The following is a 26,583-nucleotide window of genomic DNA, read 5'->3' as shown; positions in this document are numbered from 1 at the left end:
GCCAGAATCCATTCCTCTTCCTCATTCCCTACAGAGGACCATGAATTTGGTGTGCATCACATGAAAACTTGTTCTTAGAATTTTACTCCTGCATACGTTTGTAAAATACACTAATATATTTTCAAAACTTGCATAACTAATCTTGTAATAATTCTCAACTTTTTCCTCCAGAAATTGTTTCTGAATATAATACATGCTGATACAGTGTAACTTTAGACTATTAATTTTACTTGCTATGTAAATATGCCATAATTTATTAATCCATATTCCTTTTAGTAGGTTGATCCCAATTTTTTACTATTTCACAGAGTCCTGTAATAAACTTGCACATGTCTACATGTACACTTGTGAAAGGAAGTTTCTCTAGGGTATATGCCCAGGAGTAGAATAGCTGAGAAGCAGGATAAAGGTAGCTTCAGCTTCATTAGATATTGTTTATTGTTCTCCTAATGGTTGTACCTATTTACTCACCCATCTGCAAGGTATGAGAGCCCCATTTCTCCACATTTTCATCAAAACTTGACATTTTAGACATTTTAATTTTTACCAATCATAGAGATGTGAAATGCCTTCCAGTTTTTAAATTCATAATTCCCAGAGTTCCAGGAAGCCTGAAGCTAGTTTTCATGTTTCTTAACATTTCCAGTTTTTTTTCTGGGAATTACTTATGATACCCGTTACCCATTTTCTATTGGGTTATTTACCTTTTTACATGAATCTGTAGGTGCTCTTTATGTAATCTTTGCTAATACTTTGAGTTATTTGTGTTTCTCAGTCAATAGGCTAGTCTTTTAGCTTTATAGATAAGAAAATCCCTCCTCTTGAGTCATAAAGATTCTTTTACTTTATCTCAAGTTTTAAAATTAAGTCTTTAATTTATCTGAAATTTACTTTTACACGTGGTATGAGGTGGAGATCTAATTTCATATTCTTTTTATATGTAGATAACCAGTTGTCCCAGCACTACCCTTTTGTCATTGATTTATAATGCCAATCTGTGATACATCAAAGACTTTTCTATGTGCATGGGTCTGTTTCTGGGCTCTATGATACGTTCTATAGGTCCGTTTGTCCCTGTGTCAGACCCACGTTGTCTTAATTATCATTTTATACAAATACTTAATATCTGATAAGACATTTTATTGTGACCTTTTTCAAAACTGTTCTATTCTTGATGACTCACTCTTCAAGATAGATTATACAATTGGCTTATCAAATTTCATGAAAAATCCTGTCTTACAATTTTGATAGGCATTACATTTTTTTTTAAATTTTATTTATTTATTTATTTATTTGTTGGGTCTTTCTCTAGTTGCGGTGAGCGGGGGTCACTCTTCATCGTGGTGCACAGGCCTCTTACTGTCGTGGCCTCTCTTGTTGTGCAGCACAAGCTCCAGACGCACAGACTCAGTAGTTGTGGCTCATGGGCCTAGCCGCTCCGCGGCATGTGGGATCTTCCCATACCAGGGCTCGAACCCGTGTCCCCTGCATTGGCAGGCAGATTCTCAACCACTGCACCACCAGGGAAGCCCCAGGCATTACATTTTATTTATAGATTACTTTGGAGCAAATTGACTATCTTTCAGTTCATGAACATGGTATATCTCCTTTATTCAGATCTTCCACAGTGGCCTTTCAGTAATGTTTCATGATTTTTCCTAAAAGGTATTGCTCATCTTTTATTAGATTTACTCCTGGGTATATTATCTTGCTTTTGTGAATAGTATTATTTTTCTAATTGGTTGTTTCTACCATATAGAAGCACTTTTTTCCCCCCTTTATGAACATATTATTCTCTCATTTTCCAGCAGATGGCAGTAAAATACATTAAGATTTCATTATTAATAATCTTTTCAGTGGTGTCTTCTTTTTTTCCACTGAAATTAAAATGATTTGTTTTAGAGGTATTGATTCTGGAGTATTTCTAAATTATCTCCCTTTGTTCCATTTAGGAAGATAAAAAGAAGCGAGATCGGGACCGCGTGGACAATGAGGCAGAAAAAGACCTCCAGTGTCAGGCCCCTGTAGGATTAGACTTGCCTCCTGAGAAGCCTCTTGCAAGCTCTTTAGCCAAACAAGAAGGTTGGAATAACTCTGAATTAACTGTTCTGAATGAGGAGGCTGAAATTATTTTAAAGATGGTAGCCAGGGAAAGTGACTGGGTTTTTAGCTTTTAAGTTAAAGTTTAAAAGCTGTTAAATTAAATTTTCTTTTAAGTTTTCTTATTTATATCACTGCTTAAGAGCTTTAAATTAGCTTCAGTTTTAAACTTGATATTCTCGTACTTTACCATATTTGAAAGATAAATGGAATTTCTCTGAGATGTTTAATGATGGGTATGAGATAAGTCATATATAGAAAGAAAATAAGCTAAACAATACTCTCTAGAATCTTCCTTTTTAAAACACTGTTCCTTTCTTCTTTACTTTAGAAGTAGAACAGACACCCCTTCAAGAAGCTTTGAATCAACTGATGAGACAACTGCAGAGGTGAATGTTTTTTCCAACATTTTTATAACATGGAAATTGAAATGGGAAATACAGGATCCAAACCACGTCTTTTTATTATTATTATTTGTTAAAGCCATATTTTATGGCCTGTATCCAAATGTACTTGATTTTAAAGTGGATGATAAATATTTTGCCTGGCAATAGAAGTACTCCAAGAGGCTGACTTCTAGATGTTCTCATTTGGTTTGTTTTAAATGGCAGCTTGAAGAGTGTTACTTAATACTCTTAATGGAAAATTTCTCCTTAATCTAAAGTAACTTCTGATGTTAAAGCTTTAAACCAGGATTAAACAATATAGATATTTCCATGTGCTGGTGCATAACCACACCTTCTGTATGTTTGTGCAGTGCTTATCACTGCTGTCAATATTCAGCAATTCCCAAGTCTGGGAGAAGAGACAAAATGCCATAAATAAGATTTGTGACCCTCTCTTAAATGCAGAAATTTGTTCTAAAAATTACAGTATCTTGATAACACTAATGATAAGTTCTTAGAAAAGAATAACATGATCTTCATTAAAATATTTGTTTTGATACCTCTCTTTACTCAGAATTTGAATTCTCAGCTCAAAGACATTTACATTATTGGCAGAGGATTCATGGGTATAGGGCATGCATTCTCACAGTGAGTTTTCTTCTTACCATGTTGGCCTTGTATGTCAACCCCAGAACATATCATAAATAAGCCTCTACTGCTATCTGTTTTCAACACCAATTCAGCTTTGCAGTGAAAATCAGAAATTAGTGGTCTCTCTTCCTCTTTGGTGTTACAGAACAATTGAGATACTTACATCTCAAGTCTTTACACTTGAGTAAATCATTCATTACTTGTCCCAAAGGAGTGAACAGGTAAGTATTAAGCATTCCAACTCAATTAGAATGTATGACTATAAAGCATTTTGGCTACCTTTTAATTTTGTTTCTTACAACGTAAGACCGGAATGTAGGGTAATGACGTCTCCTTAAAAGAAATCTACTTATCAGGGTCTCTCTTAGTCTAAGGATGTTCACATTGCTCAGGACATTTTGGGAATTAGAATCCAGAGCCACATTTTTTTGGAATAGCCTCAGTGATTCTTCATCCTTGAGGCTCAAATGCTGGTAAAGAATATAGTTGACCAAGTTTAATAATAGCATTTTTGGTCAAACCAAGTGGGACTCTGTATTAAAGTGACTGATTTTAGGAGGTATAGATAATTTGCTCTGAAGAGGCCCTCCAGAGATGCTTCATGGTGTTATTCACAGTAGCTTTCATGGATAATATGCATTTGGATGTATAAGTTCCAGACTGGACTTTTTTGCTTATTCTCGGTACTTTTTAATCTCACTGCTTAGGCGTCCTGCTGGGAAGAACAAAGGCAGATTCACACACACCTAAATTCAGATTCCATCTCTGTATTTTATCAGATTTATGACCTAGAACAAATCATTTGACCTCTGAGCCTCAGTATTCTCATCTCTAAGTGAGGATACCACCTCCTTGATGGCTTTTGTGAGGATTAGATATAAAATACTTCAATTCCCTACCACTAGCCCTGGCATGTGGTAAATACATCTTTTAAATTGTTGCTATTCTTATTTTTAAATAATAATAAATATATTTATTTAATAATAACCATTTTTATTGATGTGATTATTTGGAGTAAGAAAGCTTTGATATGCCAGAGTTCCAGAGGAAAATAACAGTCTAATGAACTAATCTTATAGAGCAGTGGTTCTCAACCCTGTCTGTCCTGGAAATATCAAAATTCAACCCTAGAAAAACCATTGCCTGGACCACCCTCCTATAAGAGATTCTCATATAGTGGGTCTAGGGTAAGCCTCCCACCCCACTGGAATTTTTTTAAAGCTCCTCTAATGATTCTCATGCACAGCCAGAGTTAAGAACCTATGATGGAAAGCACTGGGTCTCAAGTATGGGGGTATTATGAGGACCTTTTTAATGTCAGTTTTTTGAGACCCCCCCCCCACCTACACACACAATAGAAGTTGTATCCATTGATTAAGAAAATATATATAGTCATCCCTTGGTATCCACAGGGGATTGATTCCAGGAGCCCCCGTAGATACCAGAATCCAAGGATGCTCAGGTCCCTTATATAAAATGACAGCAGTCCAGTGAATACAGTCAGCCCTCCATATCCACATTGAGAAACCCACGGATACAGAGGGCCAGCTGTACTCGTGAGGAGGCAACAGCTCTGTGGCCCAAGAGTCCAAGCCTAATTAGAAACCAACATGGAAGATTGCAGGTGTGCATTCATTGTTATTGTTTCTGCTTTTTCCTCTATGATTGATAAAAATACATAGTACTAATCTTCCAGAGTACAAGATATTGGTTAGTTAATCTAGATTTCTTATTTTGTTTCATCTTTCCCTGTGTTGGAGATGCTGTGAATTAATTAAGCTGCATATTTTAAAAGATTCTCTGTCTTAAGGGTACAATTTATATGTAAAGCATCTTAACCTTATTAAATAGTTAGTAGTCTTTAAAATTGTTACTTCGGTTTTCAGTGAAAAACGCATTAGCCTACTACAAATTCTACATCTGAAGGGTTTCCTCTGACTCATGCTCCTTGACCAGTAGATTTGTTTGTGGTAGAAATAAAATTGCCTTTTTCCTGTCTTCACAGGAAAGACCCAAGTGCTTTCTTTTCATTTCCTGTGACTGATTTTATTGCTCCCGGCTACTCCATGATCATTAAACACCCAATGGATTTTAGTACCATGAAAGAAAAGATCAAGAACAATGATTACCAGTCCATAGAAGAACTAAAGGTAACTCTAGCTACTTACCTCGTGTTGGAGAAATAGACTGAGCTGTGCTACAAAGTAACATACCTATTCAATTGAGAGTCAAACTTTTGGATCCTGTATGTACAAAAATCCTGGCAGAAATCTGCACGTCTGGTATTCAGAATCTTTCTCAAGTTTATTTTAATACCTAAAATCTGTATTTTTTTGTCTTAGAAAACATCTTTGAGCTTGGTGATTAAAAAACCAGACAAAATAAGCCATCTGCTGTCTTTTATTATTTTGTGGGTTTTGGTAAAATTTTTAATTTCATGCATTCTATAAAATATTTTCTCAACCTTTAAAATGAAAAGATGTTTGATTTTTAATTTCAGATCAATGCAGGTAAAATGGATTTTTTAAATTAAAGTATAATTAACAATATTGTATTAGTTTCAGGTGTACAGCAAAGTGCTTCAGTTATATATTTTTTCAGATTATTTTCCATTATAGGTTATTAACAAGATATTGAATAGTCAGTATTTTAATGGAAGTTGATTTAGAGTAGTTTCTTTTTCTATTTCTAGACATCTTCCTAATACAGAATAAATTGGCTTGTCTAGAAATACTAAACAGAAGTTTAATTACATTTTCTTGGGGCTTCCCTGGTGGCGCAGTGGTTAAGAATCTGCCTGCCAGTTCAGAAGACACGGGTTCAAGCCCTGGTCTGGGAAGATCCCACGTGCCGCAGAGCAGCTAAGCCCGTGAGCCACAACTACTGAGCCTGTGCTCTAGACCCCACGAGCCACGACTACTGAACCCACGTGCCACAACTACTGAAACCTACACGCCTAGAGCCTGTGCTCCGCAACAAGCCACCGCAACGAAGAGTAGCCCCTGCTCGCCACAACTAGAGGGAGCCTGCGTGCAGCAATGAAGACCCATCGCAGCCAAAAATAAAAATAAAAAATAAATAAGTTTAATTACATTCTCTAGTTTGATGAAAGTCAGTTGCTCCCTGTGTTCACTTCGGCTATACTTGTTTAGCATATTTTCTTCAACTTTAAGAAGAGAGAAATTTATAAATTACAAGTAAAGAACCTACAAGCTACCAAGATGATACATATGCCTAATGTTATAGTTGAAGTTTTTTCCATCTTTAAATAGCCTTGGTATATATGTTGGTTTCAGAGTTATACTTTACATTTTAGTCATCCGAAGAAAAGGAACCATGTGTTTTCTTTTTTAATTTGCTCTGCACCAAACCATTACAAACTTAACTGGTTTAGATAATATCTATTCTATCTTTGTTTTTTCTGGTTGAACATTGTAGCGTTCACCTGACCTAAGGGCTAGACCCTAATCAGTTACAGAAGGAAAATAAGACAGTAAACGTTTACTTGGTCTCTTTTTTTTTTCATCCACGTTGATCGGTTGAAATTTATAACACTACCATTTAGTTCTGTCTTTACTATCAACTTGAATGTATAGATAATATTTCACTCTGAAAAACCTGAATTGTATTCTCTTGTATTCAAAGAAATGGAAACTTTTCTCAACTTTTCATCTGGTGAAAATTAGGCTAGAACTGTTTATTTCAGCATATTTCGGACCTTATATATTGCTTAATGGAAATTTTTTCACAGTTTTTTTTCCTTTTTGTGAATAGTTTTCCTTGGATCTTTTCCTTATGATGACATGAGGGACTAGAAATATGCCCCCTAAGTGTTTTTGAGCTATGGTCAAGATTTATCATAATTGAAGTGAACAAGTATTTTTAACTTTTTGGAGTTTTCTACATTACTACACTTTTTTCTCAGGAAAATTCAATAGCCCAATGTAGTATTTATTAGCTTATCCAGCTCATTAGGCTGTTCAAGGTTTTTTTTTTATTATTACATGAAAAGTATGCAGAAAGGTCATTCAGCTTTATGAATGATGAAGTGCCATTACACAAAAGTCCAGTAAAGCCTAGCACGTGGCAGTTAAGATTCATGGAATCTACAAATTGCCTTAACAGATCAGACCTGCAATCAGAATAGTCCAGGACTCTCTTGCCAGTTAGAGACCAATGGTCATTTAGTGTAATAGTCATCTAGTGTCTCCCCTCATTTGCTTCTCCTACCCCCAAATATATGTTTAATAATTCTTAATGGAATGGAAGCTTTTCAGAATATCTGTAAAAGGGTTCTTAACCTGGGGTCCTTTGGGTAGCCATGGATGAGCCTCTAGGGGGACCAGGAACCTTATAAAATGACATGAAAATTTTGTGTTCACCTTTGTATTACTTGTATGTGCTTGAGGAGTGGATCCATAGCTTTCATCAGATTCTTAGGGATCCAGGACCGAGCAAAATCCTAACTGATTAGAGACTTGGCCAAGAACTGAGGAGCCACATATACTTCGTTTCATCTCCTTTAAATTTAATATCAAATTTATTGTGACCCTTGAACAGTCTTCTCATATGCTTTTAAATAATATTCAGTCTACCTATCTTCATTACATTAAGTGTTCTAAGCTGTCATCACTAGTTATTAAATAATGGGGCTTGAATGTTTCGTTTTAAATTCAGAGGAGGAGTTTGGGGCTCAGATTATTTTTTGTTGGGTTTTTATCATTTTAACTTAGCAAGGCCTTGGCATAATTGCCCTCACGTTTATACAATGTAAAAATTACTTAACCATGAAAATATGCAGTGGGATTGAGTTCCCCAGCACATGTGCATACTTTGAAATTTAAACCAAAAGTACAGTTTTGGTAATTTGCCTACTGCAGTTACATGTTGTAACTCTTTGAGGTTGTATGGTTTATTTCAGGTTGGCATGATTTTGCAACATTCTGCAAATTATGTTTAGCTTATAACAGTATCCAAACACTTAAAAGAAAATTAGTGTAAATGTTTTGCCATTTTTGCTCAGTTAATTTGAATCTGGTAGGAAATATTGTGATAATTTAATATTGTCCCAGTTTTCAGTCAGGATCTGAAGTAAAACATTTAACTCATAACTGGAGAATTAAGATGTTTGTTTTAAAACTAAGAATATTTTTTAATTAAATGAAGTACACAGTTAAAATTATTAAATATAAGATAGAAGTATTTTCTTCTAATTCTTTTTTTGTGCAATAAGATTGTACTGAAGAAACCGATTTTAAAATTTTATCTCGGGATCTAAAATTTATATAGTTACTATAGAATGTTTAAGAATTTGGAAAGGAATGTAGTAGGAAGTAGGATATTTAATTTAGCAGTATTCGTTTTGTTAGTGCGTTTTATTTTTTTAATTTTTTTTTAAGTTTAAGTTTTTTCTTTCTTTTTTTTTTTTTTTTTTGGCTGCGTTGGGTCTTTGTTGCGTGTGGGCTTTCTCTAGTTGTGGCGAGCAGGGGCTACTCTTCGTTGCCGTGTGCGGGCTTCTCATTGTGGTGGCTTCTCTTGTTGAACAGCATGGGCTCTAGGTATGTGGGCTTCAGTAGTTGTGGCTCGCAGGCTCAGTAGTTGTGGCGCATGGGCTTAGTTGCTCCACGGCATGTGGGATCTTCCCGTACCAGGGCTCGAACCCATGTCCCCTGCATTAGCAGGCAGATTCTTAACCACTGTGCCACCAGGGAAGCCCTGTTAGTGAATTTTAAAACTTAATAAATTGCTGTTAACATTGCTTAGTAAACAGTAAAAGGATGGGAGCGGGTTTTGTTGGTTTGTTTTTGTTTTGGGGGGGTTTTTTTGGTGGTGGTGGTTGTTTTTAATTTCTTGAAGACCTGCATGATTTCAAACAGGACAGGAGGGTACTTTGTTTCATTTTAATATATTTCTTCCTAATATTTTCTCTGCAGGATAACTTCAAACTAATGTGTACTAATGCTATGATTTACAACAAACCAGAGACCATTTATTATAAAGCTGCAAAGAAGCTATTGCACTCAGGGATGAAAATTCTTAGCCAGGTAAAGGAAATTCTTTGTCATAAATAATAATTGTTATAAAAATCTATATCCCTTTGTTTTTTGGTTATAGTGATACAGATCCAATACAGTACTGGTTTTATTTTATAGGCAGATGATATTAAAAGTAGGAAATATTAAATGAAAAAAAATTTTTAACATAGAAAAGAAAATTAAAGCAGGAAGATTCTCATTTGGAATTGATAGAAATAAATATTGGCAGTCACTTGTAATTATTTACTTAAGAGGCTCTTGAGTTGGTATTCACCAGATAGACTTACATTGGCTGTGAAACAAACATCAACATGAATTCCAGGACAGGATAGATTACATGAATTATGAGACCTTTTAGAAGGAAAGCTCTCTATTTCCCTTTGTAGGGATGGAATCTAATGTTCTGGTGAAGCACAGGAACTTCTTCGAGTAGAAAGAAACAAAATACACAAATGAACGATAATTTGGAATTGTCTCAAAGCCACTTCCCCACAGGAGCAGACTTTCCTTTGAAGGATAAGAACTGTTGCACATAGTAAGGCATTTGACATGGGAGAAACGTGTGCAGAGACGCAGACACATCATCATCATCAAGCTTCATGAGGGAGCTTAATCTGATAACTTATTCAAAACAGAGATACTGTAGATAGTGGCAGAAAGTGACGGGAGTCTCATCTCAGAGTGATGGCTGATGAATGACCTTGAAGGGCAAATTGAGGTGATCATGTGCATCTGCTGGGAGAAGAGGAGAGCTCACAAGATAAATCACGTCTTTCGAGGTTTTACTCACAACTCTGCATAGGATGGAAAATTAACTGAGACAAACCTGGCACCTTATCACAGCGGGAAGTCAGAAGACTGAGTTCTAGTTTTAGCTCTTTTCCACTAACTTTTGAACCTTGGCCCACCCTGGGCCCATTAACCACCCTGGGCCTCAGTGTTCTTATCTGTAGAGAAGAAGGTTTAATCTGAGATCTCAAAGATAATTGCTAGCATTAATGTGCTGATTTTAGAAAGAGCTAGAGTAAGGAGGAGATCAAGAAGAACAAGATGTGAGGGGGATTTTGCAAAGAGAAATGAGTGGGTATGAGGAGAAAGAAATCAGAATCAAGGGCTCGGGTTCAAATTCAAGGGAATTAGAGAATAGTAGAAATGAGTCATGTGTAGATGCACATGGTTTTCCAATTTTTATATCAAATGTGATCATTTGTATCACAGTTTTACATTTAAAGAATTGCCTTGGTGCGCAGATGTCTTAGTGTCTGTGTGCTTGGCTCTGAAAGATTCTTGTATCCACTTAACGGAGGAAAGAAAAACATTTGGACTGGTGTTCATTCTTGCACTCCTAATATTTAGACAACATCAATTCCCACCCTTTCCTAGAGACTTGGGAAACTGTAATGTAAGCCAGTTACCCATCTTTGGCAAAATATGCAGAGGAAAGGAGAATATAAAATGTTTATCCCATTCTTTGCAGAAAAACTCAGAATCCAGAACCAAGCCATATTCCAGTTTTAAAAACCTGCAAATACTTGCTGTTTTTGTATTTGAAGTAAAAGTGCACCCAACAAATGCAGTGTTTAGTCACTCCAAAATATGTACATTGAATATTTAGGATAAAGTTTAATTCGCAAACATAACATATACAAGTAAAATTTTCAACTTTGATCTACCACTGTTTTCTCATCTTTAAATAATGTAGTTAATATAACATGTAAACGACTCCAGTATCTCTTGTATTTTATTGGGGATGGGATGGCTGGAAGCACAGGAAGAAAACCTTTCTTTTCCACTTTCCCTTTTCTCTCTCTGTTGTCTTCCCTGTTTTCAGATCTCTTCCTGTTGAGGAGCCCTACGCATCCTGTGTTATAGCTTCCTGTTGACTGTTCTCTCCACCCTAGATGGGAGAGACCCTTACAGTAGTGATTTTTAAATGTTTAAATTTAGACCTTCTGAATTACTCTTTTAATAGTACATCTCCCAAGAGAGCCCAGTACACCCTTCCGTGAATGGTGTCTTTTCAAAGATAACTGTTTTTGAATTCAGTGTAAAGATTGTAGAGCAGTCATTCATCATTTTTTCAGTTACACACAAGTAGTGACTATTAGGTGACTATTAGATGTGTTACTTTTATAAAAAGTGGACATACGCAGAATAATTCTTTTGATCTCCCAAATACTAAATGCTGCATTATAGTATAAACAGTACTATTCATAGCATAGTGGCTTTGGATCAGACTAATCAAGGTTCAGGTCCTGGCTGTGTTATTGAGACTCTGTGTGATCTTACGCAGGCCATGTAACCTTTCTCAGCCTTTTTCCCATCACGTAAAATGGCATAACAGTAGTACTTACCTTATAAAATTATACCCGCTATGTGAGTGAGCACTCAGTAGGTGTTAGCTGTTATTAATGGCAAAGAATCAAACCCTTTAGACATTTGTAAAATTGAGAATTAATAAACAGTATGCTGATTTGGAGACATTTTAGTTACCAAAAAAGAAAGACATTGCTTTCAAATTAAAATTAATTAAACTCAATTTTTTTCCATGACTTGTGTTGAAATTTAGAAAATTTCTCTAATTGAATTATTTTAATTTTATGCATATTATGTTTTTCTAAAAATCTGAAAACATTATTAAATGTAGGTTCTGCTTTATAAAACTCTAGAATGGAAATTAAATAGGTTACTGAGAACTTTGTGATCTAAGCCCATTCATTTAACCAGCATTTATTGAGTGCCTACTATGTGCCAACCTCCGTTTCAGGTGCTAGAAATAGATGAGTTAAGAAGTGGCTTAAGTGACATGCACAAGGGGAAACACGAATGGCCAGTAAATGCACACAGAAAGAATCACTAGTATTTTTTAAGTGTGTATTAAAATAAAACCTGTTTTTAAAAATCAAATTAGTAATTTTTTTTTAATGGTACTAATCAGTTTGCCAGGGATTCAGAGAAAATTTCCAACACTGGTGAAACTTTCAAATACTATTAATTGTTACAGTTTTTCTAGAAAGCAGTTTGGTAGTACACATCAGAAGCCTTAAAAATACTCATTCCCTTTGACCTAGTATTTTTACTCCTAGGATTTATTCTAAAGAGATAGAGATTCCTGGAGACTTTTATTTATAATAGGAGAAACTTGGAAATAAGCTAAATGTCCAGTAAGGGTCGTTAATTAAACCATGAGACGCACTGGGATGAAATACTATACAGTTGTTAAGAATATTTTATGATACAGAAGGGAGATACTTGCAGTTTATTAACTGAAAAAAAAAAGAAACTTTGCTTGTTACAAAATGTTCATTATAATTCCGATTTGCTAATATGTGTAATGCTTAGAAAAATACTAGAATGTTAAACCTGTTAACACTTTTCCTCTCCGGATAATAAATTAACAAGGTATTTATTTTCTCCTCTACCCATGTCTTTGTCTACCATAAAATATATTGCTTAAATAGTTTTAAGATTATTTTAAAATTATAGTCCAGTAAAAATAGCAGGGTTCATTTCTTGAGGCTCTCAGTCTGTACTGCTAATACAGCAGAGTATGATGAGGAAAGTCCCCATCGTGAGAGACAAGAGGCCTGGTCTTGGTCACTGGTTCTGTGACTTTAGGTGAGTCATTTAGCATTTCTGGGCTACACTGTTCTTATTTGAATGACCTCTGGTCCCTTCCAGTTCTAGTTTCTATTATTCCACAGAAGTCTTCCCTGCTGTTGCTGTGCAGCCCTGAGGAGACTGCAGTCCATATTTTATCCAGTGACAACACTCAGAAATAAAACGCAGAACAGTCACTGGGAACAAATCTGCCTCTTTAACATTTGTCCAGAAACCTCAAGTCCTTAACCACCATGAAAATTTCACAGCGTATCAATGCAGTGGAAAATTCAGCATGTTTCACAAAACAGAAACAGTACTTCTTTGGTTAGAACATTATGCACTCTGAAAAAGAAACTATGCTAGCAGCCTTTTTATTCTCCTTGAGGCATGTTTTCACACAGAGAAAAATGCCAGAATCATCATTGATTATCCCAGGATACCAGAATGTAAGGGATCTTCACATGTTCACATGCTCTAGGTTTTAAATACCTGATAATTCTTAAATTTCAGAAGATAAAACCATTCTGTTAAATATAAAACTTTAACATCCTATTAAACTAAATTTTACTTTTTAAATTTAGTACTGCAAAGAATACTTAGTATTTATTCACACTTTCTCTTCTGTGAACTTTTTGATAATGCAGCAAAGTTATAGAGCATTCTCTTATGTTGGAAATTATCTGCATTGAAGGAATAGACTTTATTGTCCTGGTTCCTAAATATTCTACTCTGTTGGTATGATTACATTCAATTGTTTTTCTTCCCTAGTTAATAACAGGATAAGTGCAAACTCTTGTGGGGGAAAAAATGCATTACTTTCAAAATGAATGACAAACATTCAATAAGAATATTCTTGAATATTTTTAGGAGAGAATTCAGAGCCTGAAGCAGAGCATAGACTTCATGGCAGACTTGCAAAAAAGTCGAAAGCAGAAAGATAGAACAGACACCTCGCAGAGTGGGGAGGACAGCGGCTGCTGGCCAAGAGAGAGGGAAGACTCTGGAGACACTGAGGCACAAGGCTTCAAGAGTCCCAATAAGGAAAATAAAAAGTAAAGAATCTTTGGAATATTAAGGTTAAGGTGTCTTTTTCACACCAGTATCGGGAGAAAATACTGATTGGGGGCCTGCCTTGGGTCCATGGTTGGTTGGGTTTTGTCCTGAAAGTCCATTTTGATGATTTGATACCCTTCTTCTCATGCAAAGCATTATATGGAATTGTCCAAACACAGTTCAGAAAATAGTTCTGAATGTCTATTCTGTATGAAAGTAGTTTTAAAACCAGTAAATTACCTTTAGGGACTCATAATTGTCTGTGAGTTTATTTTAGTAGAACTATTTGTTTAAGAAAAAAGTGTATTCATTATTTCATTCCACAAAGGAGTTCAGACCGTACTTAAGCCTAAGCACAGTTAAAGCTACCTTCTAAACAGATGGGCTATCGCTGAGATGTGTGCATGTTTTCCACTCAGTGTCAGCTGGTAGGAGCAGTAATGAGCCACTGGTCCTACTGGGCAGCAGCTGGCATGGCCGGACGCAGTCGTGTATATCCTGCTCACACCACTGCCTACTCTGATGCCCAGCACCTCGCTGTCAACTCTGGGAGAAGGGTTTAGTTAGCAGTGTGCGATTTCTGCTGTCATAATGCAAAGAAAGTAAACTTGTGACAAGTTTTTGTTATATTTCTAAGATTTATACATTTTAAATGTACATTTATTTTAATTTTAAATATTGAACTTAATAAATACAAATTGTATGCCCCTCCCCTTTTAAAACATATTTGAGGTGGAGTTTCATTTTTGTGAATCTTCTAAGAAAAACGTTTAGAGCAAGTAACACTGGACACAAAAAGGGAGGGAACTAGCCAACTACTTGGTTTGCCTTACTGTTGGTGTGTTATTAGGGCCCCTTACCAGGTCATTAAGGAACAAAGTTTTAATTGGTGTCAGTAGCGCAAATTTCTCCACTTTAGTTGTATTCATATTTGGAATTACATTTTAATGTTTTCATCTTATCTTTTTTTTTTTTTACTTAGTACTAATGTGTGTTTTCAGGAAAGACAAAGATGTACTTGAAGATAAATTTAAAAGCAATAATGTAGAAAGAGAGCAGGAGCAGATTGACCGCATTGTTAAGGAATCTGGAGGAAAGCTGACCAGGCGGCTCGTTAATAGTCAGGTGATCAAGCTTTTCCTTTCGTTTCGTTACCTACTGATTCGGGTTGTCTGAAACTTACAGTTTTTAAGTTGCTTGTGTCCTTTTAATCCATATCTGCCATAGAGTTCTTAAGGAGAACACTCACAAAAAGAAAAAGTAATAATATACTTGGTTTGTAAAGTATATAGTATTGTCCTCTGTTACTGGATAAAGGGATTTGGGTTTGTTTGTTTTTTTAAGTGATGTTAATGTGTTCTAAAGTTGGAAAATGAACCACAGACTTAAAGCTTACAAAGAAAACATTTATGTACTGGTCTTTTCAAGTCATATTGTATAGCACGTTGGTTCTAAAACCAAATGAATTAATACATGACTTTGGGCAAGTCACTCCCCTTCCCTGGCCTTCAGTATCCTTTTTTAATAGAGTGAACAGAACTCGGTGACCTTAAGGACCCACACAGCTCTTCAAAATTCTGAGATTTCTCTAACCTTCATTTCTTTAACCCATCAACACCTGTGTGCATGGAGACAGGTGTGAAAGTTGATATCTGAGTATAGTGATGATCGCTACCTGTAATATTAGCTTGACTAAACTAAGGTAAGGTTTTCTGATGAGCAGCATATGTACATATGGTATATAAAACTGTTCATGCCATTTGAATACTTTGGGTCATTGCAGTGTGAATTTGAAAGGAGGAAACCAGATGGAACAACAACATTGGGACTTCTCCATCCTGTGGATCCTGTTGTAGGAGGTAAGTTCACAGAATTAGACTGTGCATGAACTTTGAACTTGATGCTAATTTGGAAAAGAGCAGTAACCCGGGTTAACATTTTAAAGCAACAAGTCTGAATATCGATAAACCTAACTGTATCATCATCCGTAAAGAACTTGGCTAGGCATGGTGTACTTCACGCTAACAGCTAGCCTAACTTTATTTCATCCCAAATAAGTACACTACAGATCAAGTTTTCTTTAAAATATAAAGTGCCTGGAGTATCATACCCACCATTAACAAAGCCAAAATATTAGGCAGTCATTTCTAGCCCTGGTTTTAAGAGACTCTGGTATAAAGGCTCAGTTATTTCTTGAAGTATCTCAAAACCCTCAGACTATGGCATAATAAATTTAACTTGACTTTTTAATTTCAGGGAATCAAATGAATATATATGCCATGTAGTACTTTAATGGGAATGGAATAATATATAGTTAATGACATATCTTTCACTGTGGTTGATAGAAAGTTTACAAAGGTTGGGGATCACTATTTTAGAAACTCAAGTCATACTTACATTTTCTCAAATGATATTTTAATGGAAGTAGTATAGGGAATATTTTAAACCTTGATGTAAGAATGGGAAATTTATGTCATTCATCTGAGGGGAAAATCATGTGATAAGCATGAGAATATTTTATAAATATCTGTTTTCATACTACCATTAGGAGAGAGTTAATTGGAGATACAAAAATGAATAATGACAAAATTCCTGCACTTCAGGAAATAGTCTCCATTATTTATTGTTTGCCATGAGCAAGACACTGTCTTAGAAGCTTGAGGTGGAGCTAGGTGTAAAAAGGGAGCAACACAAGAAGAGACAAGTCCCCCTTACGTTCTGTGGACTGGGGAAAGGAGGACACAAACAAAAAGAATCATGTAAAGAGATGGCAACTTGTCCACCATGAATCAGTACATCAGAGGAAAAGAGCGGCAGAGTAGTAACAGGATATATCTGTCTCGTGTCTGGGGGTCAGAGAGGGCTTCCTTAAGAGATGTTTAGGTTGATCCCAAAATGGTGGGTAAGGGATTGGGGAATAACAGGTAAAAAAAACACCTTGAAGCAGAGAAGAGCTTGATGCATTTGACGCAAGCCTGTCAGTGTTCTCTTTGAGCATTGCATTCCACTCTTGAAATGCTGAAGGAGAACATTAATAGCCTCCTTACTTAGAAGAAAAGGAACTGGTGCTATGTTTTCAGAACAAAACTCATTTTTTACTTTTATATGAACTTTTCATACGAACTTTTTAGGGTCTTGGGTCAAAGAAAATGCCACAGGGGAGAAAAATAAAAAAGAAAATGCCACAGGATTGAGAGTATTGCTCTCTGTAGTATAGCCGTGATGAAAATGTGGTGACGCAGCTAAGTTGATTTAGGTCACACCTTAAGATCTGCCCCTTTCTTTGTACTTGGGGTCTGGTCTCTGCTCTTGGTCTGGTTTTCTGGATTTCCTGCTTCTGTAGGCATTATCAAATGTGGCCAGCGCTGACCTGACTCCTCACACACACAGCAGCTCCCCCAGGAGGCCAGTTTACTGGTTTAAGGCAGAAGATGTCCCTGTCTCAGCTCCATCCTCCTGGTTGGAGGCACTAGTACCAATTAGGACACCAAATTCCAGAAGATCTGATTTAGGTGTTTGAAGTTTCTCTCAAGTGCGTTTATTTTATCACACTGATCACATGTGGCAGTAGACTCTATTCCAGGGTGGTCATTGCTACAAAAATCATCTTGTCTCTTCTTCAAGAGAAAATGTCCTTTCTGTTGAAATTTGTTAGAGACCACGTTTTCTCCTGATACCATCCTTCTCAGTTCTTATGCTTGTATCACAGATTTCTAGCATCATTACAGGGGTTCGTTCCTGGTTTACAGACATCACATCTTTAAAGACTATTCTTCCCTGCAGTGCAAGTCTGCCTCAGATTAATTCAGATTAACTTATCCTGAATATATTATGAGTTCTTGTCTTTAATCATGTATTTTCCCTTAGTCTTTTACTTGACCTTTTCTACTGGTTTACTTGCATCATCTTAACATTAAAAGATCCGACCTTCAGGACTTCCCTGGCTGTCCAGTGGTTAAGACTCCACACTCCCAATGCAGAGGGCACAGGTTTGATCCCTGGTGGGGGAACTAAGATCCCACATGCTGCGGGGTGTGGCCAAAAGAAAAATTTTTTAAAAGTCCATGTTTAAAAAACTTTAAACATGTTTTTTAAAGTGAAGTGCAACATGATTATAAAGAATTCCAGGATGCAGTAGAGTATAATGAAAAGGACCAGATTTTGGTCCGCGTACGTTCCTGCCTTTCTAAGCTCAGATTTTCTTATGTTAAAAATGGGTAGAGCAAGGGCTGCCCAGAGTCACGTGAATGGCATGAAGCAGTGTGCGCACAGACGCTGAGTGAGAGCGCCATCTGGATCACTGCCACATGAGCTGCCTCCACCGTGCTCACTCTTATGTTTTAGAACCAGGCTACTGCCCTGTGAGACTGGGAATGACGACTGGAAGACTTCAGTCTGGAGTGAATACTTTGCAGGGGTTCAAAGAAGATAAAAGGAACAAGGTAACTCCAGGTAAGGCTCCCACATGGTAGTCAAGTTTTTTCTCTTCTCTCTTTCTCAAGGAGCTGAGGAAAAGAAGCACTCTCTTTATGGTATTTTTGCAACATTAATTAGCTATTTTATTAAGAAACTGAAAAATCAGTATTTTTTTTCCTAAATTTATTTATTTTTGGCTGCGTTGGGTCTTTGTTGCTGTGCGTGGGCTTTCTCTAGTTGTAGCGAGCGGGCGCTACTCTTCGTTGTGGTGCTGGGCTTCTCATTGCGGTGGCTTCTTGTTGCGGAGCACGGGCTCTAGACGTGTAGGCTTCAGTAGTTGTGGCATGTGGGCTCAGTAGTTGTGGCTTGCAGGCTCTAGAGCACAGGCTCAGTAGTTCTGGCGCACGGGCTTAGTTGCTCCGCAGCATGTGAGATCTTCCTGGACCAGGGCTCAAACCCGTGTCCCCTGCATTGGCAGGTGGATTCTTAACCACTGTGCCACCAGGGAAGCCCCTGAAAAAATCAGTGTTAGTATTCAAAATGAGTTTTGTTATTTCTTTTTTTTCCTCTCTGCTTTGTGGGCAAAGATTCACCTGAGTTGTGACTTCACAAATACATGTTTGGAGAAAATGTTTACCCTAAATTTGTATGCCAGTCAATAAAGTAGCAAAGTTAGAAGGGAATAATCTTTAATAAACAAAAAAATAGATTGACATACAAGTTAAAGAATGGTATTGTGGTTTTGTGTGTGTGTGTTTTTATCAACAGTGTTATACTTGAATTATGGACCCTACAGTTCTTATGCACCACATTATGACTCCACATTTGCAAACATCAGCAAGGACGATTCTGATTTAATCTATTCAACCTATGGGGAAGACTCTGACCTCCCGAGTGATTTCAGGTGAGTCACCAGTTCGTCAGTATTCTGAGTGCTACATTGTCCTAAAATACTGATATACATAAGTGATCTATTGATAGACTTACAGAGTTATTCAATTGGTAGAAAATGTGTTCAGTAATTTTTTTAATTGACAGTAATTAAATAGACCCTTAGTTATCATCGTTCTTTAATAGAGACCATATATTTTAAAGAAAGAATGTATCTCCCTAATATTTTCTGATGTTGGCATCTGTAGTATTTTAATTCTTACAAAAATATCTTTTTAAAGATTCTTACTAAAATTCAGGAGCTTGTTGCTTCAAAATGTTGACGTGCCACCTGCTTTACTGTAACAGTTTTGTGTATCAGTGAGTTGTTCCAAATTTGATCAGTTTGGGAAGCCACAACCCATTTTCCCCAAGATCAGAGGTAGGACATGATTCGATTCCTAACGCAACCCACATCCAAGCCTGTTTGACCTGTCACGTACCAGTAGACCATTGCAGTTACACTCAACTATCCCTTATTGTTTCTGTGGGAAGATAACTTTGTGTTCTTATTTAGGATGTTGGGTACTTTGCATCCCATCAACATAATGAAATGTCCTGATTTACTGGGATTCTGGCTTGGGGTGGGACACTGAGCTTGGGTTATTCCTCCTGGGCCCTGGCACTTTGTTAACTTCGTCATATGTAAGAATTTAACTCAATAGATTAACCAGTCTCCTGGTGTTCTGACAAAGGGGGGATTGTTCACTTCTATATATGTATGGTGGTAGTGGCGGCAGTGTTTTTATAAGGCAGGGGTCCTTAGTCAGTGACTGTGGTTTAAGATCAAGCCATTTGTATATCCTTTAGACCTCTTCTCACCAGCTTGAATAAATTCTTTCTGGATTATTCATCCATGCATTCCACATACAGGCATTGCAGGTGCCTTATTTTCCAGGCATTCGTCTAGATACTGGGGATTCCCCTGGGAAACAATGCTGACAAAGACCCATGCCCTCCTGTCAGGTGGTAACAGGTGTTTTGAAGAAAAGTAAAGAAGTAAAGGAAGATAGTGCTAGGATTGGGAGAGGGGTGCTGTTTTAAATAGGGTAGTCAAGGAAGGCTTTGCTAAGTGAACATTGAGCAAAACTGAAGGCAGTAAAGAAGCAAGCGTTGCTGCCATCTGAAAGAAGAACATTCCAGCCAGTGGAATAGCTGTGCGAAAGCCCTGAGGTGGGAACCTGCCTGACACATTTAGAGACCAAGAAGAGCAGTAAGGGACAGGAAGAGTAGGGGAAATAACTGGTGGGAGTAGATCTTTGTAAGGACTTGGCATTTTATTCTAAGTGAGATGGGAAAATATTGGTGGCTTTTGAGCAGAGTAGTGACCAAGTCTGGCTTATAATTTTAAAAGGCGCACTATGGCTGCTCTGTGGAAAACAGATTGCAGGGGGGCAAGGGAAGAAACAGAGTAACAGCTGTCATAATCCAGATGAGAACTGGACCGTGGGAGTGGTGGCTGAGGTGCTGAGAAGGGATCAGTAGTCAGCCAGGAGGATTTCTTGACTCACTGAAGTGGGGTGTGAGAGAGCAAAGTCAAGGAGGACTCCAGGGTTTTAGACCAAGCCTAAAAGGATGACATTGCTCTTTACTGAGAAGGGGAAGATTTTAGGACTACTTCGGGAGGAAGATCCAGCAACTCAATTTTGGACATTTTGAGCCTATTAGACCTCCAAATGGAGCTGTCCAGAGTGTGGTCCAAAGTGGAGGTGTGACTTTTAGAGTCTTTTAGTATATGTGAGAGTCCTGAGGTGAATACGATCACCTTAGGGAGGAAGTGAAGGGGAGAAGCAAAGAATTCCAGAGGCTGAGCCCTGATCCCCTCCATCACTGAGGTCTTGTTTCTCTTTGAAGTTTTCCCCAGGAGCATTTCCTTTTCATGGTGTTCTTGGTATTGTTTAATTCTCTTGTGATGATAACTTGATCACTGGTAAATATGTAAATACAGTGTTGTGTCCAGATGGAAAGTTTCACATCATGGGGTATAAATTAAGGGCATCTAATGAAACAGTTGGCTATGATAGGAAGATTACGCCAGTGGAGATGATTTGTATGAAAGTGACTTTCCCAACACACTCTCTTTCAGCATCCATGAGTTTTTGGCCACATGCCAAGATTATCCATATGTTATGGCAGATAGTTTACTGGATGTTTTAACAAAAGGAGGACATTCTAGAACCCTGCAGGAGTTGGAGATGGTAAGAATACTGCTAAAGAAACAGTGATTTATCATTGGCCCTCAGGTGTTAGTCATCAGTGTTATGAAACCATGGGATTTACCAGTGTGACAGCTGAACTCCATTCCGCTGAAAAGACAGCCCAGCCCGGGTGGAGACCATGGGTGGAGGACAATGAACGGAAACGCGTAACTCAGCTACCAGGGTCTGTGAGGGCCAGAGGGTTGTCTTTATCTCCTCATCTTGGAAACGTAGGAATCAAAAACGGGGTTATAACTCAGAAGTCAGCTCGTGTTCTGTGCCCCAACAAAAAAGGAAGTCTTGCTCACTGGCTTGACATTAAGTTGACTAAAATGATAGGGAATGTCCTTTTCCTTATTACATAGTAATAATACAGTGGTGGAGCCTCAAGTTAAAAAGTAACAAGCTTCCTCATTGCTGTATTGTATTAACACTTGTAAACTAGCTCCAGTTCAGTTGGACATAGTTCATAATCTGGGATAATTCAGAGACCTGGCTCAAAGATTAAAACCAGAAAGTGTTCCTTCAGTGTAGAGGAGAGTTGGTCTCCAGAATGTCCTTGTCACCATAGTTAGAGGAACCCTGTATCTCCTGGGGGTCATAACTCTTCCTGGTGGCTATGACTGTAGTTGCCTTGTCCTCTGCCCTCGCTGTACCTGTGGCTGCTGGTCCTTGGGTGACCTGTCTGCAAAGCTGAGTCAGCGCTTGAAATTCAGTGAGAACTGCTGTACAGTCTTATATCTTAGCACATAAACTGCATTCACATGACCTAAAAAACATTCAGCTTTATATCAATTCACAAATATTTTTACTATACCCTTCCCAGCAGTTAACCTGAATTAATTAAAAGTCTTGAACTAAAATTGCATGTCTTTCATTTTGTTGATTTGGCAATATATTTCAAATTTAAAGTTCCTCTGCCCTTTGATCCAGCAGTTCCTCTTAGAATTTATACTAGCAAATTAAGATAGAAGTGATATATAAGCAATACAGTGTTTATAATTTTTTAAAACTGGGAATCAGTTAAATCACTGTATAACCTTTCAAGAAAAGATAACAGATCGTGATTGATTTTTTTTGCATGATACATGTATTGTTCATATATGCAGTATCTCTGAAGACTAGGATTATGGGAAGTTTTCATGTTCTCTGTAGCATTTGAATATTTTACATTCTCTGCTGTCTGCAAGTGTTGCCTCTTTTTATGCAGAATACACCCTGGAGTACTCCTATCTTTTTGTCAGAGATTTCAACCACCTATTGCTGAAAATAAGGCTCCATTTATTTAGGTCCTTGTATGCTATTTACCAAGTATCTTCTTAAACATGTATGTTGCTTCTTGATTGGTCATAGAACTGTCAGTCTTAAAGTCACCAGTAATACGTACTCTGGGCTCACAAAATACTCTCAAAATGCTAGTAATTATATCTAATTCATTTTTGGTTTAAAAAATTATATTTTGATAATACATATTCTTATTCCTTTTATCTTGCCGTGAAACTCTTGATGTTTTTCTATTTTCCTTGATAATTGCCTTTTTATATGTCTTTTAATAAAGTGTTTTTCTTTATCCTTATAGTCATCTCCTGAAGATGAAGGCCAAACTAGGATGCTTGACACAGCAAAAGAAATGGAGGTGATTATATTTTTTACTCTTTATAAGAAATATTTAAATGGCGAATAAGCTAAAAAGCCTAAATGATAAAGCTTTTATTTTAAAAGAAAAATATTTATCGAGTGTCTCCTGAGATCGAAGAACTTTTTTTGCCTGTGGGGAATGTAGTAGCAGCGAGTGCAGTAGATAAGCACGCACGTAAACAAGGGAGCCAAAGCCAGTTACCGTACAGAATAAATGTACATGTTGTGGGAACGCAGGTTGGGGAAACCAGCTGCTTTGGACAGCTGAGGAGATCCTCACAGAGGGACTTCCAGATGAACTGGGTCTAGAAGGATGAACAGGGTTCCTGCAGCACAGGGCCAGGTGTGTGAAGTGGGTAGAACTTCATGTGTAATGACCTGAATAGATCTGAGCAGGCAAGGCACATGTGCAGAGCACCCAGAAAGTGAGTGACCACAGGGTACCTGGAGAGAGGAGGAAAGGTATTGAGGACCAAATGATGACGAGTCATATATGCAGTGCTTAAGAAGTTGAGATTTTAGAAGTTAGACTGCTGTGATCAAATGTGGAGGCGAGAGAGGGGCTGGAGGGAGGGGACCAGTGAAAAGCTATGGGACTTACGCTAGTTAATTTTTTGCTTAGATAACAATACATTGGAAGAGAATGAAGATGTACAATAAAGAGAAATACAGTAGAACTAAAATTGACAGGACCTGCACGAGGTAGATATTAGTATTGTTAGCTCATATTCGACATACAGGAAAAGGAGCACACCTTTGGCAGGGAAAGAAATTTCACTTGGTTTCGGGGCTGGTGAGTGTGATTTGAGACATCAATGGAGGTGTGGATCTGGAAGTCACTGGTGTCAAGGTAGAATTATTGTAGGTATTAGGTGACTGAGATTGTCCAGGCAGAACACGTAGCCTGGGAAAAGGCCAAAGAACAGAACCTTGGAGAGACCAGTAGTTAAGGTGGGAAAACCATGGAAGACTAATGCAGGAAAGAGTCCAGCAGTGTCAGATGCTGCACAGAAGCCCAGTAAGAGGAGACCAGCAGGTGTCATTTGTAACCTTAATCAGAGTAATTTCAGTAAAATGGTGGGGACAAGATAAAGGTACCGTGAGTTAAATGACTGGAGGAAAACTGGGACATTGAAGATCAGAGAGATGTAAGCTCTTTGAAGGGAAAGGAAACTTGAAGATGTGAGATCAAGTAAAGACAGGTGCAAATGTAGATGGTAGTGTAGATGGTACTGACAAAATCCTGTCATTTTCCAAGAAAGAGGAGCCAAGCAAGGTCATGTACTTGGTGAGCAGGCAAGAATGAAAGAAAACTTCAGAATGGGAAAGAAAGCTGGGTAAGAAGTTTGTTGAATAGAGAAGTAAGGGCCCAGCCGAAATGGCAAACCATAAGTATCAATATGTACCGATACGGTTTTCTCCGCCACACACTTTTAGCCCGTATGTCGGTAGAGAAATAGGATGTTCAGACTGTCCGAGCTGAGAGTGCAATACCAAAGTATAAAAGGAACCATTAACTTTTGTTTACTCATTGTCAGGATTGATCTGTTCCTAAAAAGCAGTGTTGGGGTTATGGAAAACTCCGAGTCTTGTGATTCCAAAAATAAAATTCCACCCTTTTTAGGATTTTGTTTCTCCCATGCAATACTACGGCCTGGCTTTGGGGCCTGGAGGAGACCCAGGAAGTATCTTATTATGTTCAAGATCTACCACAGGGGAGTGCAAGTGTATAGACTGAAACACTGCCTGTGAACCTCAGAAACTGCAGCCTTGTCACAGTCACCAAAAGCGCTTCACAGTGTCGGCAGTAACAAGGCTTATCTTTAGAGTGGTGATGAAACAAGTGATGCAGATTGTGTAAGACACACCATTCCATTACCAAGAAGTGTGATTTATGGACACTTTTGCCAGGATTTGGGAATGGCATTTTAAAGGTTTTTATAGGCATCAGAATTATAACTCTATAGCTTGGCTTACAAACACAAGCCATCTTCTTAATTTCTCCTTCTAGCACTGTCAGGGCTTAGCAAGCTCAATTAATCTTTTTTTTAAAGCAGATTACGGAAATCGAACCAACAGGGCATTTAGACTCCAATAATCAAGACAGGCTTACAGCACTGAAAGCAGTAGCAAACTTTGGAGCTCCAGTTGAAGTTTTTGACTCGGAAGGTAAGTGTCTCCAGAGGGTTTGAAGGAAATACTTCATGACACAGGCAGTCAAGATTTAATGTCACAGTAGCACAGATTAACATAGCCATTCACTACAGGAACATCTTGACTGGCCATGCTTCAGTGGAATAGTAAAGCATGTCTGTGGTGTTGATTTCATTTGAGGGGGATTACCCCTTTGAGGAGAGAAAACTAACCAATAAATAGCAAAACCCCAGAGCATAGTACTCAATTTATTGCACAAGATCAAATACAAGTATGTCCATGTTGTCCTTAGTAAGTTATTTTTCTTACCACACAGAAGCTGAAGTGTTCCAGAGGAAACTTGATGAGACCACCAAACTGCTCAGAGAGCTCCAGGAAGCCCAGAATGAGCGTTTGAGCACCAGACCCCCTCCCAACATGATCTGTCTCTTGGGTCCCTCATACAGAGAAATGCATCTTGGTATGTTGTACCTCTGGTAGGAGAATAAGGGTGCTTAAAGGGAAAATTTCTGAGTAGTGATACCACAATAAAGTAACACTGAAGTGAATACCATGGACAGTTTATTTTTTGCCACTTATATATTTATTGGGCTTTTGTTTTTTTTTTTTTAAGTTATCTAAAGGAGCCACATTTCAGTACCTTGAACTGTCTTTATGTTGATTTTTCTTTCCAGCTGAACAAGTGACCAATAACCTTAAAGAACTTGCACAGCAAGTAACTCCGGGTGATATTGTAAGCATGTATGGAGTCCGAAAAGCAATGGGGATTTCCATCCCCTCCCCGGTGGTTGAAAACACCTTTGTAGATTTAACAGAAGGTACGTGCCCTGTGTCTCCGGGAGAGTGGAGGGCTAAGTGTGAGTAAAAGTAAACATTGGTCTTCCCCCTCCAAGTAACATCTGAAAGGTTTTGTTTCTGCTGTTAACATATAAACTATTTATTTTCTTTCCATCTTGTCTAAGGAATAAAGATTTCATACATTTGCCAAAAAAAAAAAAAAAAAAAAGCCACAGTGATGCACCTAGTCTGTAACCTGGAACATAGTAAAGAAGGGCTAGCAAGTCACCCTTTTTTTTACCTTCACATACCTTTTCTAATTAAAAGGAAAAAAGTACTGAATGAAGGGGGTTTTTTTCTTCCAGATTTTGAAGAACCTAAAAAGACTGATGTTACTGAGTGTGGACCTGATGGGATTTGAAGCTAACTGGTATTTGATTATATATTATGTATATATTTTTTTCATTCTTAACTTGGAAATGCTTTTTCAGAAGATATTAAATATTTGTAAATTGTGTTTTTAATTAAACTTTGGAGCAATTAATTTTAATGTTCCAGAGATTGGACTTCTATTAGGTAATAAAGCTGAACCTGGGACTGTGAGCTGTATTGTGCATATCAGCTAAGTTACCCCTTCACCTT

The 26,583-nt window shown here is 37.5% G+C and overlaps 1 protein-coding gene across 3 annotated transcripts in view; it reads left to right on the top strand.

The window, feature by feature from the left end:
• Nucleotides 1-26,544, top strand: part of BRD7 (bromodomain containing 7) — a 38,391-nt gene extending 11,847 nt beyond the window's left edge. The window contains exons 3-17 of one of the 3 annotated variants that reach the window (XM_060000766.1): nt 1,953-2,082; nt 2,432-2,489; nt 5,143-5,287; nt 9,071-9,181; nt 13,643-13,827; nt 14,830-14,953; nt 15,612-15,687; nt 18,173-18,280; nt 19,013-19,148; nt 21,261-21,372; nt 22,952-23,008; nt 25,065-25,179; nt 25,481-25,624; nt 25,839-25,982; nt 26,307-26,544. In XM_060000766.1, the coding sequence (XP_059856749.1) occupies nt 1,953-2,082; nt 2,432-2,489; nt 5,143-5,287; nt 9,071-9,181; nt 13,643-13,827; nt 14,830-14,953; nt 15,612-15,687; nt 18,173-18,280; nt 19,013-19,148; nt 21,261-21,372; nt 22,952-23,008; nt 25,065-25,179; nt 25,481-25,624; nt 25,839-25,982; nt 26,307-26,362 (1,701 nt within the window). In that variant the 3' untranslated portion in view covers nt 26,363-26,544. The remainder of the gene's footprint in view (nt 1-1,952; nt 2,083-2,431; nt 2,490-5,142; nt 5,288-9,070; nt 9,182-13,642; nt 13,828-14,829; nt 14,954-15,611; nt 15,688-18,172; nt 18,281-19,012; nt 19,149-21,260; nt 21,373-22,951; nt 23,009-25,064; nt 25,180-25,480; nt 25,625-25,838; nt 25,983-26,306) is intronic. The other 2 variants (XM_060000767.1, XM_060000768.1) reach the window with 2 other exon arrangements.
• Nucleotides 26,545-26,583: the final 39 nt, after the last annotated feature.

This window comes from Delphinus delphis, chromosome 20 (assembly GCF_949987515.2).
Source record: "Delphinus delphis chromosome 20, mDelDel1.2, whole genome shotgun sequence".
In the NCBI taxonomy this organism is placed as follows: domain Eukaryota; kingdom Metazoa; phylum Chordata; class Mammalia; order Artiodactyla; family Delphinidae; genus Delphinus; species Delphinus delphis.
This window is presented reverse-complemented; position numbering and strand designations above follow the sequence as displayed.